We start from the raw sequence: 22,089 nt of genomic DNA, 5'->3' as shown, positions 1-22,089 counted from the left end.
CTATAGGAAGGCAGCCATCAAATATGGGACTTAGCCTACCAAAAAGGATAGATTATGGACTAAAACCTTATTACTATAGTAGAACAAAGCAGTTGAGACTCATACCAGCTGGGACATCGGGTCAGCGAGATCCCTGCTGTTCCTCTCAGGGAACCAGGACACGCAGTACTAAATATGCTACTGGAACAACCATCATCAAATATGAGAAGCTTAGAAGTGGAATTAGTAGAAGAACTAGGTTGACCTCATATATACCAGGTGTCACAGAAATTAAGATAAATGTATATAGAGGATCTACAGTTAAACAATAATTATAAACTAATTTATTCTGGTAGTAACATACAGTAAAGGTTTAGCATTTGCTTTTATAACTTGTTTTTCAAGAAAGTTTAATTAGTTGAGAAGCATTCTCTTCAGCTAAATCTTAAATTTTGCCTACATAACCAGTAACGTGGACAAAATTTAAGATTTTGATCATGAAATTTGCAGGTGCATATAGTCTGGCCGAAAGCTGAAGAAATGGAAGAGTTCCTAAATATATTAGAAAAAGTATTAAAACAGAGGTGACGAACCATTTCAGTGGTGCGCCAAAATTGGCTAAATCTTTTTTAAAAACTACCCTTGTGTGCCATTTGGAAGGCAATATTCAAGACACGGGCCTGACGGCGTGATGTAGCCGAGTGGTCAGGAGTGTGAGTGAGTAGCATGTGCTCTTTGAGCAGACTTGGGTTCAAGCCCGTGACTGCTTAAAGTTTGTAAAGTTTGTATTCATGATTTACTGTAAACTCCACTGACCTGGTGGTCATGCCAGAGTATAAACAAGAACATTTAATCACACAGTTTTGTTAGTACATCTTACCACTCTGACTTCAAACAAATCACTGCATGAATACAGGTATTTACTGAATGATGTGACATTACTACATGCATGACAGAGAATGGGTGTATGCAGGTCACGACCCAAGGTGGATTCCTGGATTGATTTTGTTTTGAAGTTTGAAATTTTTTTGGGGTGCTCTGAATTGCGTGCACCCAAAAAATTTGCACCCTGCCACGTTGGGCACACATGCCATAGGTTTGCCACCCCTGCATTAGAAATTAATGCCAGAGAAAGAATAGAATAGTCTTTCTCTGGCATTAATTAGGGTAGAATTAAGAATTAAGCATGGTTAGAAATGCATTTATATTTAAAGAGATATACAGGCTGGCTTCGATTAACGTGATTAATTCGTCCCGCGAGCGCATCGTGCAAAACGGAAACGCGTTAATCGAATATAATAATCAATAGGAAAAATTATAATTGGTCCTTGACCTGGAATGTCCATAAAGAATTTTAAAAATACCTTTTAAATAACTTTTTAACTGTATACAATGTAAAAGATAATGAAAATAATTATAGAATTAAATGTTTATTGCATAAAACAGCGGTTCCCAAACTGTGCGCTGCAGAATATTTTAAATTTTCGAGGGAAACGCAGCGATACTCGACATCTGTCGGACACCGCGCGAACTACTAGCTCGAGGTTGTTCACAGTTTCAACATTTCTTATTAAGTTGTTTGGACCTAACTAATAAACGGAACTCTTAGGTATTTCTTTTGGTCTGGGTGTGCCTTGAAAAAATTGCTGAGACACTAAGGGCGCCGTGAACCGAGAAGGTTTGGGAACCTCTGACATAAAATACACAATGAAGAAATGACTGTTGCGGAAATATTTGAACAGTGTTGACTTTCTCTTTTCATCAATCAATTTCCAATAGCTGACAAAAATCTTCTCTGGGCCCTGGCAAAATAAATATCGCAGAGAACCTCAAACCTTTTGTTTGAAGTTCTATGCGATATGAAAGATTTCATCTACTGTTAATTCTTTTATTGTTATCTCCTTCGTGGTAACATTTTCATCTGGCTCATTTAAAAATTTGAATTTTTATGCAAGTGTGCATTGACTTTATTAGCAGGAGACAAACAAGTAACACGTCTTCTTCCGATGGAACACACCGAGGCGGGCAGCAGGCAAACGTTTGTTTATTGACCGTACGACTCGCAGTAAGCTTAACGCGCAATTAAAATCTTTTTCAACTATCGCATAAAAAAAAAAAAAAGATCGTATTAACTGGAAATTTGCATCATGTAAAGTGAAAGGTGGTATAATTCTTCAAATAGCGTTAACTGAAAATCGCGTTATTCGAGGCCTGGCTGTATTAGGAAAATTTGGAAAGAATAGCAAACATAATAATAATGGTAAAAGACTTGTAGAATTTTGTGCAGTTTATACACTTCTAATATTAAACACAGTATATCTGCATAAAGATAGTTAATAGTTTACATGATCATATTATAAGTGAGAAAAGCATAATTGACTATATTATTATTGTAGAAAAGGACTATTAAACAACTGAAACTAATTGAATTTACAAATGTGTATAGAGAATTTCAGTTTGGTGTGATCAGCTTCTTGTGTTTAGCAAATAAAAAATGGTAATTAGTGCTAAAAGAACCAAGGTGTATAAAAAAAGTTCTAGAACAGACAAAAATTTTAAATATCTGAGTTTTGTCAACAGTCATTAAATATAGAAACTTGCTCAAAAATTAAATGACATCATGGTGATCATTCTTCATTCAATGTGACTTATATGAAGAATGTTAAAAATTTAAGGGAACTTTAGTGTAAGCTGTAAAAGAAGTGTGTAGCGAGAAGGTTTGTAAAGATGGGAAATTCAGAATGATGTGGTTGAACCTAAGAAGTTAAAAAGCCAATTAAAGAAAAATAAAAATTATTATGACATTTTTGGCAAATAAATCATTATTGGCAGTGTGAACATTTGTTTGTCTAATTAATTTTTTTGTTGAGTGTTTAAAACTTTGTGCTGATCCTTCTTGTAATATGTTACTCCTAACTGGACATCCAGAATATTCTCTTCTGGATAATCGTGCTACCTTATTCTAGCGAGGATTTGTTTAACTTTTGGGCTTTGAACAAAAGCTTACCGTCTTTACTGTCAATGCTCTTATCTCAGTGAAAATGAAGTACCTCCAGATCTTCAGGGGATGTCATGCTGGAAAGAGCAGATCCTATTTTAAGTATTAAGTGGCACAAATTAACAGGCTGTGTGAAAGAACACTTTTTTATGATTCCAATATTAGTCACTGATTGGACTTGCTTGATGTCATAAGAAAAGATTCTGTAATCTCCATTGACTATAGATGTTATTTCTGCACAAAGCTCACTAAATGCTGGTGTCAATCATTATTTTTCTGACATCCCTGGAAATATTAAGTATGCTTACAGGAAGTGGTCAGCCCACCTGCCTCTCCTATTGAATTCTAATGCTCTTATTATTCCTTGTAATGTCAAAGCCCAAAAGCTTTCTAAATTTTAAATGAAAAAAATTTTTTTGGGCAAAACGTACATAGCTTAAAAATAAATGTAATAGAAGATCTTTTTCTCTCTCAAGCTTTTTATGTCATATGTCTTAATGAAGGTTAGATTATGTTAGGTTAGTATTAGCAAAGTTAGATTATGTTAGGTTAGTATTAGCAATGGCCACATGGTGCAAGGAAGCCTATGGCTTATGCTGCACCAGGTTGTATGAATACCAGTAGTACTGGTAGGTAAGAAAAAGAATTTGATATTGTCATTTGAAGGATGTGCAAGGGTGTAATTTAATAATAAAATTGTGTAAATGTTTTCCTTTGCATTTAATTTTTTTTTAAGAATGATTTTACTTCTTTTACAAAGTGATTGTGAAACCATATCTCTGTTCTGCATAAATAAATTTCATATATATATATAAATTTAAAACTATATTTATTTATTTATTTAAAACAGATAAAATTATAGTGAGAACAAGTTAATGCCATCAGAAATGATTTAACATTACATTTGCCTGAGAATATACTAATCATTTTTTAATTCACTAGTTACAGCATAAAAAAATTCAAAAACAGAATTGGCAGTGAATATCTGCAACATACAAAGGACCCTATCAGCCTCTATATAAAGTAAAGTTAATAATAATCATAATAATTTCATATTTACAAAATACAAATATAAAATACAAAATCTAAAAAACCAAAAATACTGAAAATACAAAATTTAACAGTTATTGAATTAGGCTTACATTGAAAAGGCACATTTTCATAGGGCTAGCACCTCTCAATATATGCCATCAATAACAACCAAAACTGTCTGTTTCTGCTAGTTATATGCTAGCTTTAACCATTTTTATGATATACTAAATGTAGTATGAATCATAGGTTTAAGTTAAGTTGAATTTAAGTTGATATAAGTTAATTTAAAATTAATGGCAGACTGGCAAAAACAACTGCTAGCCCTACAGATAGCAAAAACTAAAATAATTAATTAAACCCTTATTAAAAATATATACAAATGTTTCTATAACCTATGAAAAATTATATACAAGTGTTTTTGTTACTTAAGGAAAATATACAAGTGTATCTGTTACTTGTGAAAAGCAAAGCAAAGGTATAAACCAATATTAAGGCATAAGAAATAGTACCTAATTTTCCCTCAAATACTCTAATAGGATTTGAGGCATAAGATATTAGAGTTAGATAGTATGCAAAGAAAAATAATGCAAACTACTTCGGAAAATTACCGGGGGTGTAAAGCCCCGTCCCTTGTAGGGTTCCTGGTAATTCTTTGTGTAAAGAAGCACGTACTTATAATAATTATTAAATGCATATTATATATAAGAAGTAAAATTAAAAGTCAGTATTAAAAATAGCTAAAAATCAAAATTAAAATGATTATTATTAATTAAAAATGCATATATTAAGAAACATGCATAATGAACCAATTGACATATTTAAAGAACAAAGCAATCCTTACCAATGCATCTGAACTTACAAAAACGTGGATAAACTCAAGCTGCTGCAGGAAATGAAAGAAATTTCAAAGCTCCTTCAACCAATTAAGATCACAGTTCCCTCTTCCTCCAATTAGAAACAACGGGACAGCAGCAACCTCTGAACACAACTGAAATGTAGGAATCTTAATTTTTTTAAAATTACCAATAACTACCTTAATTTTATTTAAAGAATATATTATTAAATTTATGGAATTTTATTTTATTTTAGTTTACGACAGACAAAATTCATAATACAAAAACTTTCTCATTTCCACTTAGGAAACCAAAAAATTTTTCTAAATTATAGATCCTGATAGTGAAATGCAAAAACTGAACCAAAAAGGTGTAGAAAAAACATAAGCAAAAGAAATCAGTTGTGAAATAGAAATTTGAACCAATTACCATATTAGATAATGAAAAACACTAGATATCAATAAAAATATAAACTTATTAATAATTAATAATTAATTCCTTCACATAGAACAACCATGGGTACAACTTTTTCAGAGTGTAAGACAGATCGACAGTTCTATGGGAAATGCCTAATATGTACATATACAACCACAAGCTAAAAAGAAGACACCTGATTAGTGTATCCCTAAATTTTCAACCACTGTATGAGGGTTAATATTTTCATGCCATATTTTCATAGCTATAAAAACAGCTCTACACAGATACTTAAATATAAATTTAAGAGGGAAATCATTTCTCCTAAGCATTATTAATAAATGCTTTTAGTGAAACTAAGGTATTTTCGAGACTATTGCAGAATCTAATTAATCTTAATCCTTGCGATACAGTAATATTACTATGAATTCTATGGGAGATGTTTGAATGCTAATGCGTAAAGTTAACTGTCTCAAATTTAAAATCTCTGCATTTATCGTATACTTTTGTCTGTATTTTCTCATTTATAATATCCATTTCTATGTCTACAAATGTGGCTGATAACATACGCTGTTTATTAGTATACTCAAGCTGCAATTCAGTAGGATAAAAAAATAGCAATATCTTGTAAATAATTAGGCAAATAAATAATCTAATAAACATACGTCTATTAGATTATCCCAGTAATACTTATCACAAGACATAACCCTATTATATGTATTATAATATTCACCGAAGACCTTTTTTTAGGTTGTCATGAGATATACTTGTGAAAAGATTTTTAAAGTCATAAGTACCGATATGTCTAATTTCTGCAGACCAGGTATTCAGGTAATCCAAGACTATGTTATTATTTAAAATAATTTTAGATTTGCCCCACATTTTCCATTACAGTTTTTAACAAAGATTCTAGCTTTTTATGCGGTATTTTTACATAACTATCTCTACAAGAAGTTATAAACCTAAATGCTGACCCGGCTAGCTGGGTGGGGTAAAGTGCCTGCCTAGCAACCCAAAGGTCGCGGGTTCGAATCCTGCCTCGGGCTTGGATCAAAGTACTGCAAAAACCTTGGGAGGTGCATTATGGCCACAGAAGCCGATGCGCCAACAACTACAAAAAAAAAAATAAATAAATAAAATAAACCTAAATGCAACAGGCGACTTATGAAATTTAGGAATCCAATATATATATATATGGAAATTTAGTATCATAGTAGTTCAGTTTTAATATTTTATTCATTGCAACCACTCTTTTGCTGATAATATTACTGCTTGTTTCCTCTTTCCTGTAGATTGTGCTGTTGTTAAGCTCTTTAGTTAAAGTAGCAGTATAAAACTTTTTGCAAATAATACTGTAGTTGTTGGCTGCCTTATCAATGGTAGTGATAATAAATCTAGATTGCAGTTCTGATAACTGCTGTTTAATTAGCTTTAAATCAAATATCAGAGTCTTATCACACCATTTGAACTTACGATTTATCTGCTTAACCAATGCCTCATGTAAGGCAGATCCATGTGTGGAAAGCCTCCATAGGTATACTCTATTTATATGCCAATTTAAGACCAAATTGTATCAGATCTATGTAAATTTGCTTACAAATTTGTTTAACACTAGTCCTAAAACGAGGCCTAAATTTAAACCCCATAAGATAACAATTTCCTTAATTCTTCATGCTGGACAATGTTTAAGAGTCCTGTAATGATATGCTTATGGTGTATATCCAAATAAGATTGATATTCTGGTAAATGGCAGAAGCACAGGGCATCATTCTCTACACTATCAAGCATTATAGCTTCCTTTTTATAATTACAGACTGTTAGATCTATAGGCTTAACATAACTGAATCTAGTACAAATTCTTGAACTAACTAAAGGCAATGTATAGTTAAAGTGGTTTAGATTCAGTTCCAAATTAATGTTGTCTAAAACACTATTCAAAAATTTAAAACTAATGTATTCCTTAGTAACTACGTTAATATTTCCTAGTTTAAACTTAAATATATTAAACAACAAAAGATGCAGGTGTAGATTGATAAAGTTGTAATCTCTACATAAATTTAGCAAGGCCTTTAAACTGCTAATCTTCATGTCAAAAACCATGTCATGAATATTCTTGATATTAATGATAAGTTCATCCCATGATTTTAACAATTCGAAAAATTTACCTAATTTATCAACCCTATGTAATTCCTTATTTGTACCACGTAAACACTCTCCTGTAATGCCTAATAGCTGTAGTCTTGACTAATTGGAACATATTATATACATATTGGTCTTTTTTAATGCCATTAATTTTAAATTAACTTATATCAACTCAAATTCAACTTAACTTAAACCTACAATTCATACTATATTTAGTATATCATAAAAATCATTAAAGGTGGCATATACCTAGCAGAAACAAATAGTTTTGGTTGTTATTGATGGTATATATTGAGAGGCACAAGCCCTATGAAAATGTGCCTTTCAGTGTAAGCCTTATTCTATAATAACTGATAAATTTTGTGTTTTTGGTATTTTTTAGATTTTGTATTTTATATTTGTATTTTGTTTAAATATGGAATTATTATGATTATTATTATCTTTTTATAGAGACTGATTGGATCCTTTGCATGTTACAGATATTCACTGCCAATTCTGTTTTTGAATTTTTTGTGCTATAACTATTGAATTAAAAAATGATTTGTGTATATATATATAAAGATCGTGGTCTGAACTAGTGAGGTTTACTGTATGTGTTAATATAAAGCATTGATTTCTTATTTTCAAATATTATAAAAATTTCATATTTCAGGATGCTAGCAAGTACTTGTTGAAACAGGCTACTCATGATGAATTTAATCTTGTTCTTCTCCCAGCTATTCAGAAAGCATTATTGAGGAATCCTGAGATTGTTTTAAAATGTAAGTTCCCTTTTATGTTAATGCCAATTACTTTTTAAATGGCTACATTTGCAAGACTTCTTAAAATTGCAATTATATTAACAAATTGTTCTTTAACAAAATGTGCTTGAAAACAAATTCTTATATTTATTACTTCTTTCAGAACTGAAATATAAAACGATCTTATTGATTTATTTTAGCATCTTAAGTGCAAACAGTGATATTTTTTTTTTTTTTTTTTTTTTATGTGAACCCCAAACACGAGATGTATTAGAACCTATAGTACTTAGTACCGTGCTTGGGATGGAGGTTGAGAAGACGAAAGAAGATATTTGTTGACATTGGACTTGAACTTGTGTAGATTGTAATTTTCAGGAAATACATATGAAGGAAGGTTGTTCCAGAAAACGGCAGTTGAATGAATAAATGAGGAAGATGAAAAGTTGGTTCTGTGGGTTTGAAGTTGGACAGTAAATGGATGTTGGCTGGTGGCGGCACGTGTTCGGACTGTTTTGAAAGAGAGAGTGGGAATTATAGAAGCCAATTCAGAAGAACGTGGAAGTATCTGTAGAAGAGGCATGCAGCAGAAACAGTGCGTCTATGAGAAAGCAAGTGGTGAGACTGTTAGAGATGAATCATTAATTAACCTAACTGCACTCTTCTGAATGGAATCAAGAAGCCTGAGAGAGGTTTTGGGGGCACCATCCCAGATGTGGGAACAATATTCCATGACAGGGCGGATTTGCGATTTATACAGAGTGAGCGGCTGTTTGGAAGAAAAGTAACGCCGAGAGTGAAAGAGAAAACCAAGTTTTTTAGATGCAGAGGAAGAAATATTTGTAATGTGCTTGTGCCAAGAGATATTAGAAGTCAGGGTAATTCCCAAAAGAGATATATCATTTTGCCTAGAAATCGGAGTGTCACTAAAGATAAGCATAGGAGCAGAAGAATCCTTTTTGCGAGATATAAGACAAGACTGAGTTTTAGAAGGGTTGAAATCAACTAAGTTGTCTTTGCCCTACTGGAGAATTACCCGAAGATCGGCATTTAAGGAATTGGTAGCAGATTTTCGAGAAGTTGATGCTGATTGAGCAGAACAAGGTTTCTCAAAATGGAAAGTTGAATGCAATGTGCTATCATCGGCAAAACTATGGATAGGATTTCCAGTCAATGGAAGAAGGTCATTGATATACAAGACTAAAAGAGTGGGGGGAAAGAAACTGAACCTTGTGTGACACCGGCATTAGTGGAGAAGTTAGAAGACAGAGAGCCATCTACCATCACCCACAGTGAGTGATCAGAGAGAAAACTGGATAACCAATTACTAAAAACAGTTGGCAAACCATAAGATGGAAGCTTGTTTAGAAGACCTTTATGCCAAACATGATCAAAAGCCTTTGAGATGTCAAGAGCAACTACTTGTGTTTCACTGAACCTTTCCATTGAATTAGTCCATAAATGGGTAACATAAGCCAGAATATCACCAGTGGATCGACACTGACAGAATCCATACTGGCGATCGTTGATCAGATGGAAGTTTTCTAGGTGGCAGTTAATTGATTTCTCCATTACTTTAGAAAGAGTAGAAGTTGGCGGTTAATTGATTTCTCCATTACTTTAGAAAGAGTAGAAGTAATTGCAATGGGACGATAATTGGATGGGAGGGATTTGTCACCCTTTTTAGGAACTGGCTGGATATGAGCAAATTTCCAAGCAGAAGGAAAAACACGTTTGGAATAAGAAAGTGAAAAAAGGCGGCAAAGAATAGGAGTAAGTTCAGGAGCACAGGTTTTGAGAACAAGTGGAGAAATACCATCAGGACCTGGAGCTTTCTTAGCATCAAGATTCATCAAAATCCTTCTGATATCCTTTTGACGGAAGACCACAGGAGGCATTGAATGGAGCGTGTTGGGAATGGTGGGAGGTGTTTTACCAAGATCATTAATACATGGGCTGGAAGAAAAATGGGATGCTAGCAGGTCAGCTTTATCCTTGGCTGAAGTGGCAACAGAACCATCTGGTTTGGACAGAGGTGGGAGCAAAGATGGGCAAAAGTTGCGGCCAATAGCTTTGGCAAGAGACCAGAATGCTCGGCTACCATTAGGGCAAGAAGCAAGTTTTCTACTCTTAGCCTGTTCAAACTCTAGTTTGGACTGGTTAATAACTGCTTTACAACTGTTGCGAGCTTTTGTGTAGGCAGAAAATGAAACTGAAGAATTAGAAACAAGCCAATTACGATATGCAACATTCTTCTCTTGGACAGCCTTAGCACATTTATTGGAAAACCAAGGTTTAGATAAAGGACGAGATTTTAAAGTGGAGTGTGGGATAAAGGATTCCATTCCTGCAAGAATAATTTCACTGACACGATCTGAGCAAATGTTGACATCAGGAGTTTTGAAACAGTAATCCGACCAAGGAAAAGAAGAAAAGAAGTCTCGCAGGTCATCCCATTTTGCATTCTTGTAATGCCAAACAACACGTGGTTGGGAATAGCCATGAGATAAAGGTTCCATTGGAGAAGAAACAATCACCAAGTTGTGATCTGAAGTGCCTAAAGGACCTCTCACTTCGATCGTGTACTTAGAAGGGTTGTTTGTGAGAAAAAGATCAAGCGTATTGGCTGTATGATTAGGATTGTCCGGTATTCTTGTAGGTAAATGAACAATCTGTGCTAGGTCATTAGTAATTGCAAAAGCCTCAGCATCTCGACCTGCTGGGTCGGTGTGAGTAGAAAACGGAAGCCAGCAGGAGTTGTGAACATTAAAATCACCAAGAAAAATTACTTCACTGTTAGGAAAGTTGGACTGGAGAAAGTCAAGTTGCAAAGAGAGGAAGTCAAAGAGCTCCAAGTGATTAGTGGAGTTGGGAGAACGGTAGAGACAACAGATGAATTTGACACAATGAGGTAGAGAGATTTTAAGCCAGAGAAGATCAAAGAGAGGAGATTCCAAATTGCCAAGTCTCTGACAGGGAATATCAAAACGGACATATGCACAAGTACCACCTTTGAGACGAAAGGAATCATACAGCGAATAATTTGGGCATCTGAGATGAGCAGTAGATGAATCAACCGATAACTGAGATTCTGTCAGAAAAAGTACATGGGGTTTGGCAGACTGCAAGTGGAAATGGACATCGTTGAGATTAGAATTGAGACCACGTATATTTGTGAAATGAATTAGGAAGTCCTTGGGAGGTTTAGATCTTTTCGCAGATAAGCTTGCTCTATTAGTTTGACAATTCATGGTGTTTTCAATAGTAAGAAAAAGTGGGTGGGACACGCTGTATGAAGTAATGATATTTTTGTATATGGCGTACATGTGGTAAGAATATACCCAGATCTTTGACATAACGTGGCCTCGACAATGCTCCCCGCATACACACTACTCGGACTCCCTCCAGTCACTATCTGGCAGAGTAGAGGTAGCAAGATTATACACTAGCTGATCCGGAAGCCTCCTAGAGAGTTACCAGTAGGTTCGGTCCGGTGTACTAACTAGCGGCCGGCCTGCGAACACCGTTTTAGAGCTGTTCCCTCAATTGTTATTGATTGGCTTACAATACCTATGCCTTATATAAAGAATACCAGAGGGTTGAAGGTGAAAAAATAAATAAAAGGAAATAGTTGGTTTTCATTGGCATTTTTAAATTTATGATATTTGCTATTTTTATTAATTGGCACATTTTTACTAAATTACTTTTACTAAATTACATGCCTTCTGCAATACCCTGTACCTTGATTTATTCCTCCTTATTGCTCACACAGGCACTCTGATATTGGGATCCCTTTCCCTATGATCCTCCACTCTTACCCCTCCTCCAATATTAGTGTTCAAAGAAAGTGCATCACCTATGAATTTCATATTTCTAACCCTTTTTTGCAATGGTATGTTACATTAATGACTAGCATCACAAATAGAAATATAAACAAAAGATATTTATTAAACGTTAAGGCAAAGCTAAGTAATATTTGACAGGTGCTCTCAAAATATTCCAAAATGAGCATTTGCAACCTTTATACAACAGTTTTGGTAAACACAACAATTTTGGCTGAAGTGTTATCAGAAGCCCTCAGTTTGCTTCAGTTTATCATTTTAAATGGAAAGCAAAATGAAAAGTTCACCTGGTGCATACTAATATTTAGTTGAACCACCTCTGGCCCTGATGACAGCAGCACACCATCGAGGTATTAGCAAGATCAATTTCTGAAGATAATCAACTGATAGTTCGTGTTTCCAAACATGAGTTATGGCTTCCTGAAGATCACGAAGAATTTTTGGTTTCTTTCTGGCAACTGCAGATTCCACACGATGCCAACAGTTCTCTACAGGATTCAGGTCCAGCCAGGCTGTTTCCTGGCGAGCTAAGAGTTGTAAAGGACTGTTCTTCCAACCATTTTTCACCTTTAACAAATGTAAACACATTACTGTCAAACCTCTAATGCAGAAATGAAGCTCAAGTAACTACAGAAGGGCCTACTTACACTTTTTGCCTGATGACAAGGAGCAGAGTCACCCTGAAAGATGCAGTTACTTGACAGGTTGAAATGGTCTCTAATGGTTGGCAGCAATTTGCCTTCCAATATAGCAGGTATCCATTGGCATTCATGAAACCTTTTATAAACTGCAGGTGACCTACTCTGTGATACGAAATATACCCCCCATATCATTTGGCTGGTAGGGAATTTCACTGTAGACACAATACAGTCTGGATTGTATTCTTCATGTCTATGGCGAATCGTTTGTCTCCCATCAGAACCATGCAGGTTGAATTTCTTCTCATCTGAGAAAATAACTGACTTCCACCAAATTATTTGGGCTGTTTTCATTTTTTGTGTGAGGAGGGGCCTTCTTCTTAGGATGATGGGCTACAAATCCATTTTTGAAGAGGAGTCTTCTTACTGCACTTATTACCACTCCTATATGTTCTTCCTATTCTCTTTTCGGCTCAGACAAAGAAGCTTTGCAGCTTTTAGCATTAGCATTAGCATTAGCAGCATATGATGCAAGAAAGTAAGCTAATGCAGCATCAGTCAAAAAAAAAAAAAAAAAAAAAAAAAAACGCTCCCATTTCACCCCTCAGTTCATTCTAAATACCTGTCCAGTTCAGCCTTAAATTTATTTACGCTATCAACTTTCACAACAAAGGATGGAAGTCTGTTCCACCAACCAACTACCTGCTGGCTAAAGGCAAACTTCCACACATCTATCCTGCATCTGTCTTTCCCCAATTTGAATTTATGCCCTCTCAGGTGATTATTCTGAGCAAGTGGAAGAATCCCATCAGCATTGAGCATGCTCAAACATTCAAGGCTTTATACACCCCAATCAGATCACCTCGCAGGTAATTAGTCTCCAGACACTAATTTGCAAAACTTAAGCCTTTCTTCGTAAGAGCACCCCTTTGTTCCATTCACTAATCTTGTTGCCATTCTCTGTACTCCTTCCAACAGCTCTACATCCTTCTTAAAATGAGGCCTCCAGACCTGTAAACAGTACTCACGGTGTGGCCTGGCCATTGCCTTATACAAGGGGATAATCACCTTATCCCTGCTAGAAAAATTCCTGTATATCATTGACAAGACACTATGAGTTACCCTTGCAATCCTTCTGCACTGCCAGAAAACTTCAAATCTGACTGCACAATTACCCCCAGGTCCTTTTCATTCTCTACCACTGTCAGTGTAGTACCATAGAGTTGATACGTTACTGTGGTGTTACTGCTTCCCATATGCAGTACTTTACATTTGTCAATGTTAAATTTCAGTTTCCACCTCTCAGCCCATCTGCTCAACATTTCTAGATCCTGTTGCAGCGTACTGTCATTTGTGTCCTTCACAACCCTGCCAACCTTTGTATCGTCTGCAAACTTGGACATTAAGCTTGATATACCATCATCAATATCATTTATAAATACAGAAAACAACAGTGGACCCAACACTGAACCCTGAGGGACTCCACTAATAAAATTAGTCCACAATGAGCAGTGTCCATTGATTATCACTCTCTGTCTTCTCCCACTCAACCATCCATTTATCCTTAGCAGCAATTTGCCTCCAATGCCACAGTGCTCCAATTTGTTCAGCAGTCTTCCAGGTGCAACAGTATCAAAAGCCTTTCTAAGATCCCAATATATGATATCAAAGTTATTCCCTGCATCCAGTTCTTTTGTGACTGCATCATAGTATCCAATCAAATTGGTCAGGCAAGACTTCCCCTTAACAAAACCATGCTGTGTCAGAGCTATAACTGAAGTCTTATCTAGATGATCCTGCAGTACTTCTTTAACCAATGTTTCCATTTATTTTCCTGGAACAGAAGTTAAGCTAACAGGTCTATAACTACTTGTGTCACCCTTTGATCCTCCTTTGTGAATTGGGGTCACATTTGCACATCTCCAGTCTATGGGTACCTCTCCTGAGTCCAAAGAAGCTCTCATAATTATGGCTAAGGGTTTGCTTAATTCCTTTGCTGCCTCCTTTAATATAACTGTATACATCCCATCCACCCCGGATGCCTTTTTTATGTTTATCTTCAACAATTTCTCCTCCACTTTCCTCTCAGTTATTACAAAATCATCTATCTCACTGCCAGAGTTTGATTCACGTCTGGCATTCCCCTCCCTGAATAACTCCTCATATGTGAATGTACATGCAAAATACTCATTTAGTTTGTTAGCCACCTGAGCAGGATCATCAACAGTTGAACCATCAATATCCAGTGGACCATCTGATTCATCCCTTTCCTTTTAGAGTTTACACAGGTAAAGAACTCTTTGCTGTTTTTCTTTGCATCATTTGTCAAAAATTTCTCATAATCTTCCTCTGCCTGCCTAATCTTCTTTGTGACTTTGTTACAGACCAGCTTATATCTATCATAGGCTTCCATGTCACCCATTAATTTATATGTATCCCATGCATTTTTCTTCTCTGCCATATGTCTCATTAGTTTATCTGTCATCCATTTAGGCCTAAACCTTGAACAATATTTCTTAGTTGGTTTGTAAGCCTAGTAGCTTCCAAGATAAATTCTTTGAATGCTTCCCATTTTGAATTTGCTGTGGTAACGTCATCAGTTGGTCTTACTGTATAGAATTTAAATACTGTCTCAGATCACCGTAGTCACCTTTATGAAAGCAAAAATCCATCCCTTTATCCCTGATGGTAGTTACCTCTTTGAGTAAATCCCACTTCAGCACACTGTGATCATTGCTGCCTAGCGGTTCCTTTATCTGCAGATTCTTAATGCCTGAAGAATCACTACTTACCAGATCCAGAGTACTGTTCCCTCTAGTTGCCTCCCGAACATGCTGATGTAGTAAACAATCATCCAATAAATCCACAAAATCCTTGCTAGTGTGTGAGTGACCAAACCACAAATTCCAGTCAATATCTGGGAAATTAAAATTCTCCATTATAAGACTCTCTGATTTACCACTCTATTTCCCTGTACAGTTTCTTATTATACTGATCAGAGTCATTAGGCCTATAACACACGGGCGCCTCCATAGCCAGGTGGGAAGGAGCAGCAGTGCGTAGCACACACTTCTTGATTAGACCGGTGTTGGAGCCCGTGACCACCAAATACGGAGGATGCGGAAAGGTCAGGGAATGACCACCGCATATCCCCAGAGCAATATGGCCTTAGTTACTAATGCTCCTAAAAGCCAAATAACAATAACAACATAAGTTGAATAGCATATATTTATAAAAATGCATATGTTTATTCCTTAAACATAAGCATAAAAAAAAAAAACATTATTACAAAATAAACAAGTCACTAAATATATGCACTTGATTAAAAGAAACAAGTGTAAAATTATTGTCCTTGAATACAACTCTGTTACAAAACTTGGAAAGTCACTAATACTATAGACATTTGTTGTAATTTTAGTTGATTTCTCAAATCGAGATAGTAGTTACAATCTAAGATAATATGCTCCACTCTCTCTCAACTGCACCGTAGGTTTTGGCACATTATAGCCTTAGATGCTAATGTGCCAATAAAACCCAACCAACCAACTAACTAACTAACTAACTAACTCAACTGCACCGCATGGGCAGAGAGGTGGATAAACCCAATTTATGCAGTTTTAAGTTGATACTCTCGCATGGCCATTTAGCAAAAATGTGACATTAAGTCCCACACCGAGCCAATTACTCTGTCTATCATGTACAGACACATTTGGAAGAAAACTATAAGTTACTCTACCCAATGGAGAATTATTCCGTTGTGTTTGTCAGTCCCTTAGAAATTCTGATTTCAATTTGGCTACATCATCCTTTTCCGACAAGTCAGAATTTAGGTTATAACTATTCAAATTTGCTGGAAGTTGTTTTCTTTGTAATACAGAAAATGATGTAGAATAACAGCATAATACCCTGGGAGTCATCCATTAAGGATCTTCAGGGCAACTGTAGAAACAGGCTCTGGAAATTACTAGTAGAAAGAAGCATTGAGATTGAGACAAGTATTTCCTTAAGTGTACATTACCTACTCAGTAACCCCAGGCACTTGCCGGCATAGCAGGTGATGGGAATGAAAATGCATTTATAATAAAGCTTTAGTGCATTTATAATTAAAACCCCCACTGAGAAATTCTTAAGATTTTCGTGGTCAAGGTTTTAATTTTCTGCAAGGTATATTTTATATGTTGAGTAAAAGATAACTTACTATCTATAATAACCCTTAAGTATTTATAAATTCTTTCTTGTTTAATACTTTGATTATTGATATATTATTAATACTATAATTTTGCTAGTAAACCAAAATTCACTTGTGTGAATTTTGGTTTACTACCAAATTCACCCAAGGGAAATTTCATTTGTTTATAATTTTGTGGCAGCACTGCTTAACTGGCTCACACGTTAGCTATTCATATTTGTTCCAACAAATATGAATAGCTAACGTATGAGCTAACGTAACGTATGCACATGGATTAGTACTAATCCATGTGCGCTTGTTTTTTCTGATAAAGGTCTGTAACATTGAGTATTATTAATATCTGGGTGAAAATTCACCCATAATAGTATTAGTGTTAGTATATCTATTACATTGTCAGGATTTTTACACGTAGTGTTCTGATTTTTATGTTGCATCTTTCTTCTAATTGCACTACGATGCTAACTTATATTGACGAAGGTCGGGTAATAAGTGAAGAGGGGTTATCAAAGTTAATGACCGACTTCAAAAGTAGTTTGGAAGAAATTGCATCGGACGCTGAAGGTTCAGAAACTGAAGATTTGTGCGAGGTCGACAAAGTAGAGAATGATTTGCAAGGATGTGATGTAGATGGAGAAAATTATGACATTCCCACAGTGCAGAGTAGCAACATTCCTGATCCTGAAAAAAATCCCGAGAGCAATGATGAGTATGTTCCTGAAGAAGTAAGTTCATCATATGAAGATTCTGCTCTGACTGTTCTTGCACCTAAACGCAAAAAAACTGGAAACATTAGACCAAGGAAGCAAAAGAAGCCGAGTGAAAAACAAAGGTTAGTTCTGGATTATGATATTCACGATCAGCATATTTTGGTTCCTCGCAAAAAGGTTCTCCTTGGTAAGGGAAAAAATCAAAATAAAAAATGGCCTAGTGAATTTCCTGCCAAACATAAACTACAGCTAGAAATATCCACACTGTTATTCCTGGTCCAGTAGGTAAAGTAAAGAAAGTCAAAAGTGATTTGGAAGCATGGGAATTATTCTTTGATAAAGAAATGTTGACAAATATATTAACTTTTACAAATCAAGAAATTTCTCGGCAAAGACAAAACTAATCCCATCCACTCTGTTAGATCAAAGATCTTTCTTTTAGTTAACTCAAAGCTTATTGATATTTATTATACAAGAAGGGAGGACAACCACATGAACGCAAGAGTACTTTGGGATCCACTCAGCAGTAATAACAGTTCAGTCATGCGTTTGGAAAGATTTCATTTTATTACAAATACCTTAATATTTAAATATATATATTTCTTGACGAAATGTCAGAGTTTGAAAAATCTGTTTTTAAGCATGGGTGATGCATCTCCATTATTGCTACTACCCAGGTAGTATGCATGCGTCATTTTATTATATCTTATATTGTGAATATCTTCACAACGAGTTGCCTAGGTATTGCACTACTTGAAATAAGTAACATTTCTCTGGTAGAGAAGACTACTGTTACTTATTCTCAGATGGGCACCACCACCTAGACGGTTTCGAAGCTGGTTGGCTTCATCATCGGTGGGTGGAGTTATACTTCATAAATGGGTTGTCACTATTGCAACAGGGTACCTGCCCACCCACCAATGATGAAGCCAACCATCTTCGAAACGGTGCCGTCTGGGTGGTGATGCCCATCTGAGAATAAGCAACAGTAGCCTTCTCTACCTGAGAAACGTTACTTATTCGAAGTATTGCAATACCTAGGCAACTCGTTGTGAAGGTATTCACAATATGAGATATAATAAAACGATGTACGCCTACTGCATCAGACCTATTGCACTTGTATCTGCATCAGGAAAGGTGCTGGAAAAACCTTTCATGATGGAGATGACGGAGATGCATCACCCATGCTTACAGATTTTTCAAACCCTTTGACATTTTGTCAAGAAATATATATATTTAGGTTAAACCATGCACACCATCAAGCATCTCTCATAATGTGGAGTTATACTTCATAACTGGGTTGTCACTATTGCAACAGAGTACCTGCCCACCCACTGATGATGAAGCCAACCAGCTTCGAAACGGTCTGGGTGTTGGTGCCCATCTGAGAATAAATAACAGTAGTCTTCTCTAGCAGAGAAACGTTACTTATTCAAAGTAGTGCAATACCTTGAAAATCAACTTTTATTCTACCCAGGTAGGCAACTCATTGTGAAGGTATTCACAATATGAGATATAATAAAACAATGCATGCATACTACCTGGGTAGTAGCAATGATGGAGATGCATCACCCATACTTAAACAGATTTTTCAAGCCTTAAGATTTAATGACAAGGAAACATGTCCCACTAGGGGCATGTTTCCTTGTCATTGATCATTTCCTTGATCATCTTTTACCCACTAGGGTAAAAGATGATCCATTTGCTTCTATCCGGTCAATCTGGAATAGGGTTACAGCATACTGCACTAAACACTATTGTCCTTCAGTTCAATGCACAATAGATGAGCAGTGGTTAGCTTTCCGAGGGCATTGTGTAATAATTCCACATGTATATTCCAAATAAGCCAGATAAATATGGCATAAAGCTATTTCTCATGTGTCATGCAAATTCATACTGCATGGTGTCTGGAATTCCATATGTTGGGGAAAAAACAGACACTGGCGGGAGATCTCTTGCTCTCTACTTTGTGGAGGAATTGTCCAAACCTATATATAATACCAATATTACAACTGACAACTGGTTCACCTTGTTCCCATTACTTTTGAAGGTGAGTGAGCATGGATTGACCATGGTTGGAACTATAACAAAAGACAAGCTCCAACAATTTCAAGTTCCAATAAACCTGAAGTTATAGAATATTATAACTCAATGAAAGGAGGGGTCAACATGTTTGATGAGCTCTGCAAGAATTACAACTGCAGCCAAAGAACCAGATGATGGACCTTGGCAGTTTTCTATGGTCCTCTGAATGCTTCTGGCATCAATTCTAATGTAATATGGCGATATGTGGAAGTGGCTAGGAGACATAACACAGAAAATAGTTTTGAGTTCCTTCAAGAATTGGGTCTGAATTTAGTTTCATTGTGGATGAAGTAATGACTGATGATGAAAAATATGCCCCAAAGCATCAAGATGAAGATAGAAGATATTTTGAAAATAAATGAATTCCCAACTGCATCTGTAAATACACCTAAAGAAGCACCTCAAGACAAAGGACCAAAACAGGGAAGATGTTATTTATGTAAAAAAAGTAATAAAAAATTTGCCATTCGGTGTACAAAATGTTCTAAATTTATATGTAATGAGCACAGAAGTGTGATCTGTGCAAGCTGCTCAGACAGATTTTTTCATTTTTATAAATTAAACCTTTTGAATAAAATATATTTATCTGTTCTTTTTTTTTTTTTTTTTTTTTTTTAGAAATCCCCATTTATTAACCTAAAATTGAATGATGGGTGAAAAATCATCCATGATAGTATTAGTGTACTAAATAGAGGATGATTGATAATACTTAAGGGTTACGAAGACTTGTTTGGTCTTTGGAACCTTAATTGCAACCGAAATTGGTACATTGTGCACAAGCACAATGCACCAATTGTTTAAGTCTTCTAAAATGGTATTCGATTTCTGTTCCAATTCAGATCTAGAGTTAACAGGAATCAGAAGACCAGGTTATCTGCATAAGCAATTTTATATACATCTGCATGATTAATAGCTAGTCACCCATCAAGGACCACGTTCCAACAAATTAGATCTAGTATTGATCTTTGAGGGCAGCCACAGGTTACCTGTCTTGTAACCAAGCATGAGCCCGAAATGACAACAAGGTGCCCATTATTGAAGTCATCATCATCATCATCATCAGCCATTTTCAATCCACTGCAGGATGAAGGCCTCTCCAGCAACTTTCCAGTTGCTTCTGTTTTGAGCACTGGACATCCATTTACTACCCACAAACTCATGAATTTCATCTATCCATCTCCGCCTTTGTCTTCCAGGTTTTCTTCTAGCTCCTCTTGGATACCATTCTGTTATTTTCTTAGTCCATCTGTCATCATGTCTTCGAGCTATGTGTCCTGCCCAAGACCATTTTAGTTCTTTAGTTTTGATAAGAATGTCCTTTACTTGAGTTTGTTGCCTAATCCATGTGTTTCTCTTCTTATCTAACAGTCTTATTCCCAATATGATTCGTTCCATTCTTCGCTGTGTGGTTCTCAGCTTCTCTTCCATTCTTTTGGTGAGTGCCCAAGTTTCACTTCCATAAGTCATGGTGGGGAGTATACATTGGTCCATTATTTTACGTTTCAGACAAACTGGGATATTGCTCTTCAGTATGTGACTATATTTCCTGAATGCTATCCATCCAAAATTTATTCTTCTCTTGACTTCCAGCCATTTATCATTATTACAGCTAATAACTTGTCCCAGATAAGTATATGACTCCACCTTTTCAATTACTGCTCCTTCAATCATTATTTCCCTTTCTGTGGCATACTTGTTCATCATTACTTTTGTTTTAGCCATATTCATCTTTAGTCCAAAATCCTTACTAGGATTTTGGAAGTAATCAGTAGTTAACCTGTAAAGAGGAGCAGAAACCCCAGCCTCCCTGAACTTTGCCAGGACACTTTGCCACCAGAGGATATCAAAGGCACCTTTGAATTCCACAAAGAGGCCGAGGACATATCTGTAATTTATGGAGTTTATGTTCAGAGCCAAATTTATTGCATCTGCAGTGCACTTCCCCTTTGTAAAACTGAACTGTGATGTGAAACACAGCTCTTTGAATCTCACTACTGTGAGTTTTTCCAGCACCTTTCCTGATGCAGATACAAGTGCAATAGGTCTGTATGATGCAGTCTTGTTTGCTGGTTTGCCCAGATTTTTAATACAATTTTTAAGTTGCCGTGCTTCCAAGAGTCCAGGAAGCAGCCAGCCATAAGACACGAGTTCCTTATCATGATATACCCGGATATGCAAAATGAAGCAAAACAGTTGATACACTTAAATCTGATGAGCAGATATCACAGGTAGGGGCTAAAGGGATTATAACTCCCCTTATGATACAAATTTTTATACATGTTCATAGAGATTAAAGAAAATTGATAGAAACCTTTAAAAAACCTTAAAGTTAAAATTTAAATTTGTAAGAAGCATTTGTTACATTTTATACACTATTCGGTTCTGTTAAACCAAATAGTGTCCACATTTTATGCTGTTTGTTTGTTGTAAGCACATCAGCGACTTGGGCCATACTGCATCGTATATATTATGTCTGTGAATTGCGTGTTTTCT

At 35.7% G+C, this 22,089-nt stretch overlaps 1 protein-coding gene across 2 annotated transcripts in view; it reads left to right on the top strand.

Annotated features, from left to right (window-relative positions):
* l(3)80Fj (lethal (3) 80Fj) overlaps positions 1–22,089 on the top strand; it is a 694,407-nt gene that overhangs the window by 99,991 nt on the left and 572,327 nt on the right. For both annotated transcript variants that reach the window (XM_090387924.1, XM_090387932.1), the window contains exon 8: positions 8,051–8,159. In XM_090387924.1, coding sequence (XP_090244050.1) covers positions 8,051–8,159 — 109 coding nt within the window. The remainder of the gene's footprint in view (positions 1–8,050; positions 8,160–22,089) is intronic.

The sequence above is a fragment of the Mastigoproctus giganteus genome, chromosome 2 (genome assembly GCF_048544385.1).
Source record: "Mastigoproctus giganteus isolate SK-2022 chromosome 2, ASM4854438v1, whole genome shotgun sequence".
Classification (NCBI taxonomy): domain Eukaryota; kingdom Metazoa; phylum Arthropoda; class Arachnida; order Uropygi; family Thelyphonidae; genus Mastigoproctus; species Mastigoproctus giganteus.
This window is presented reverse-complemented; position numbering and strand designations above follow the sequence as displayed.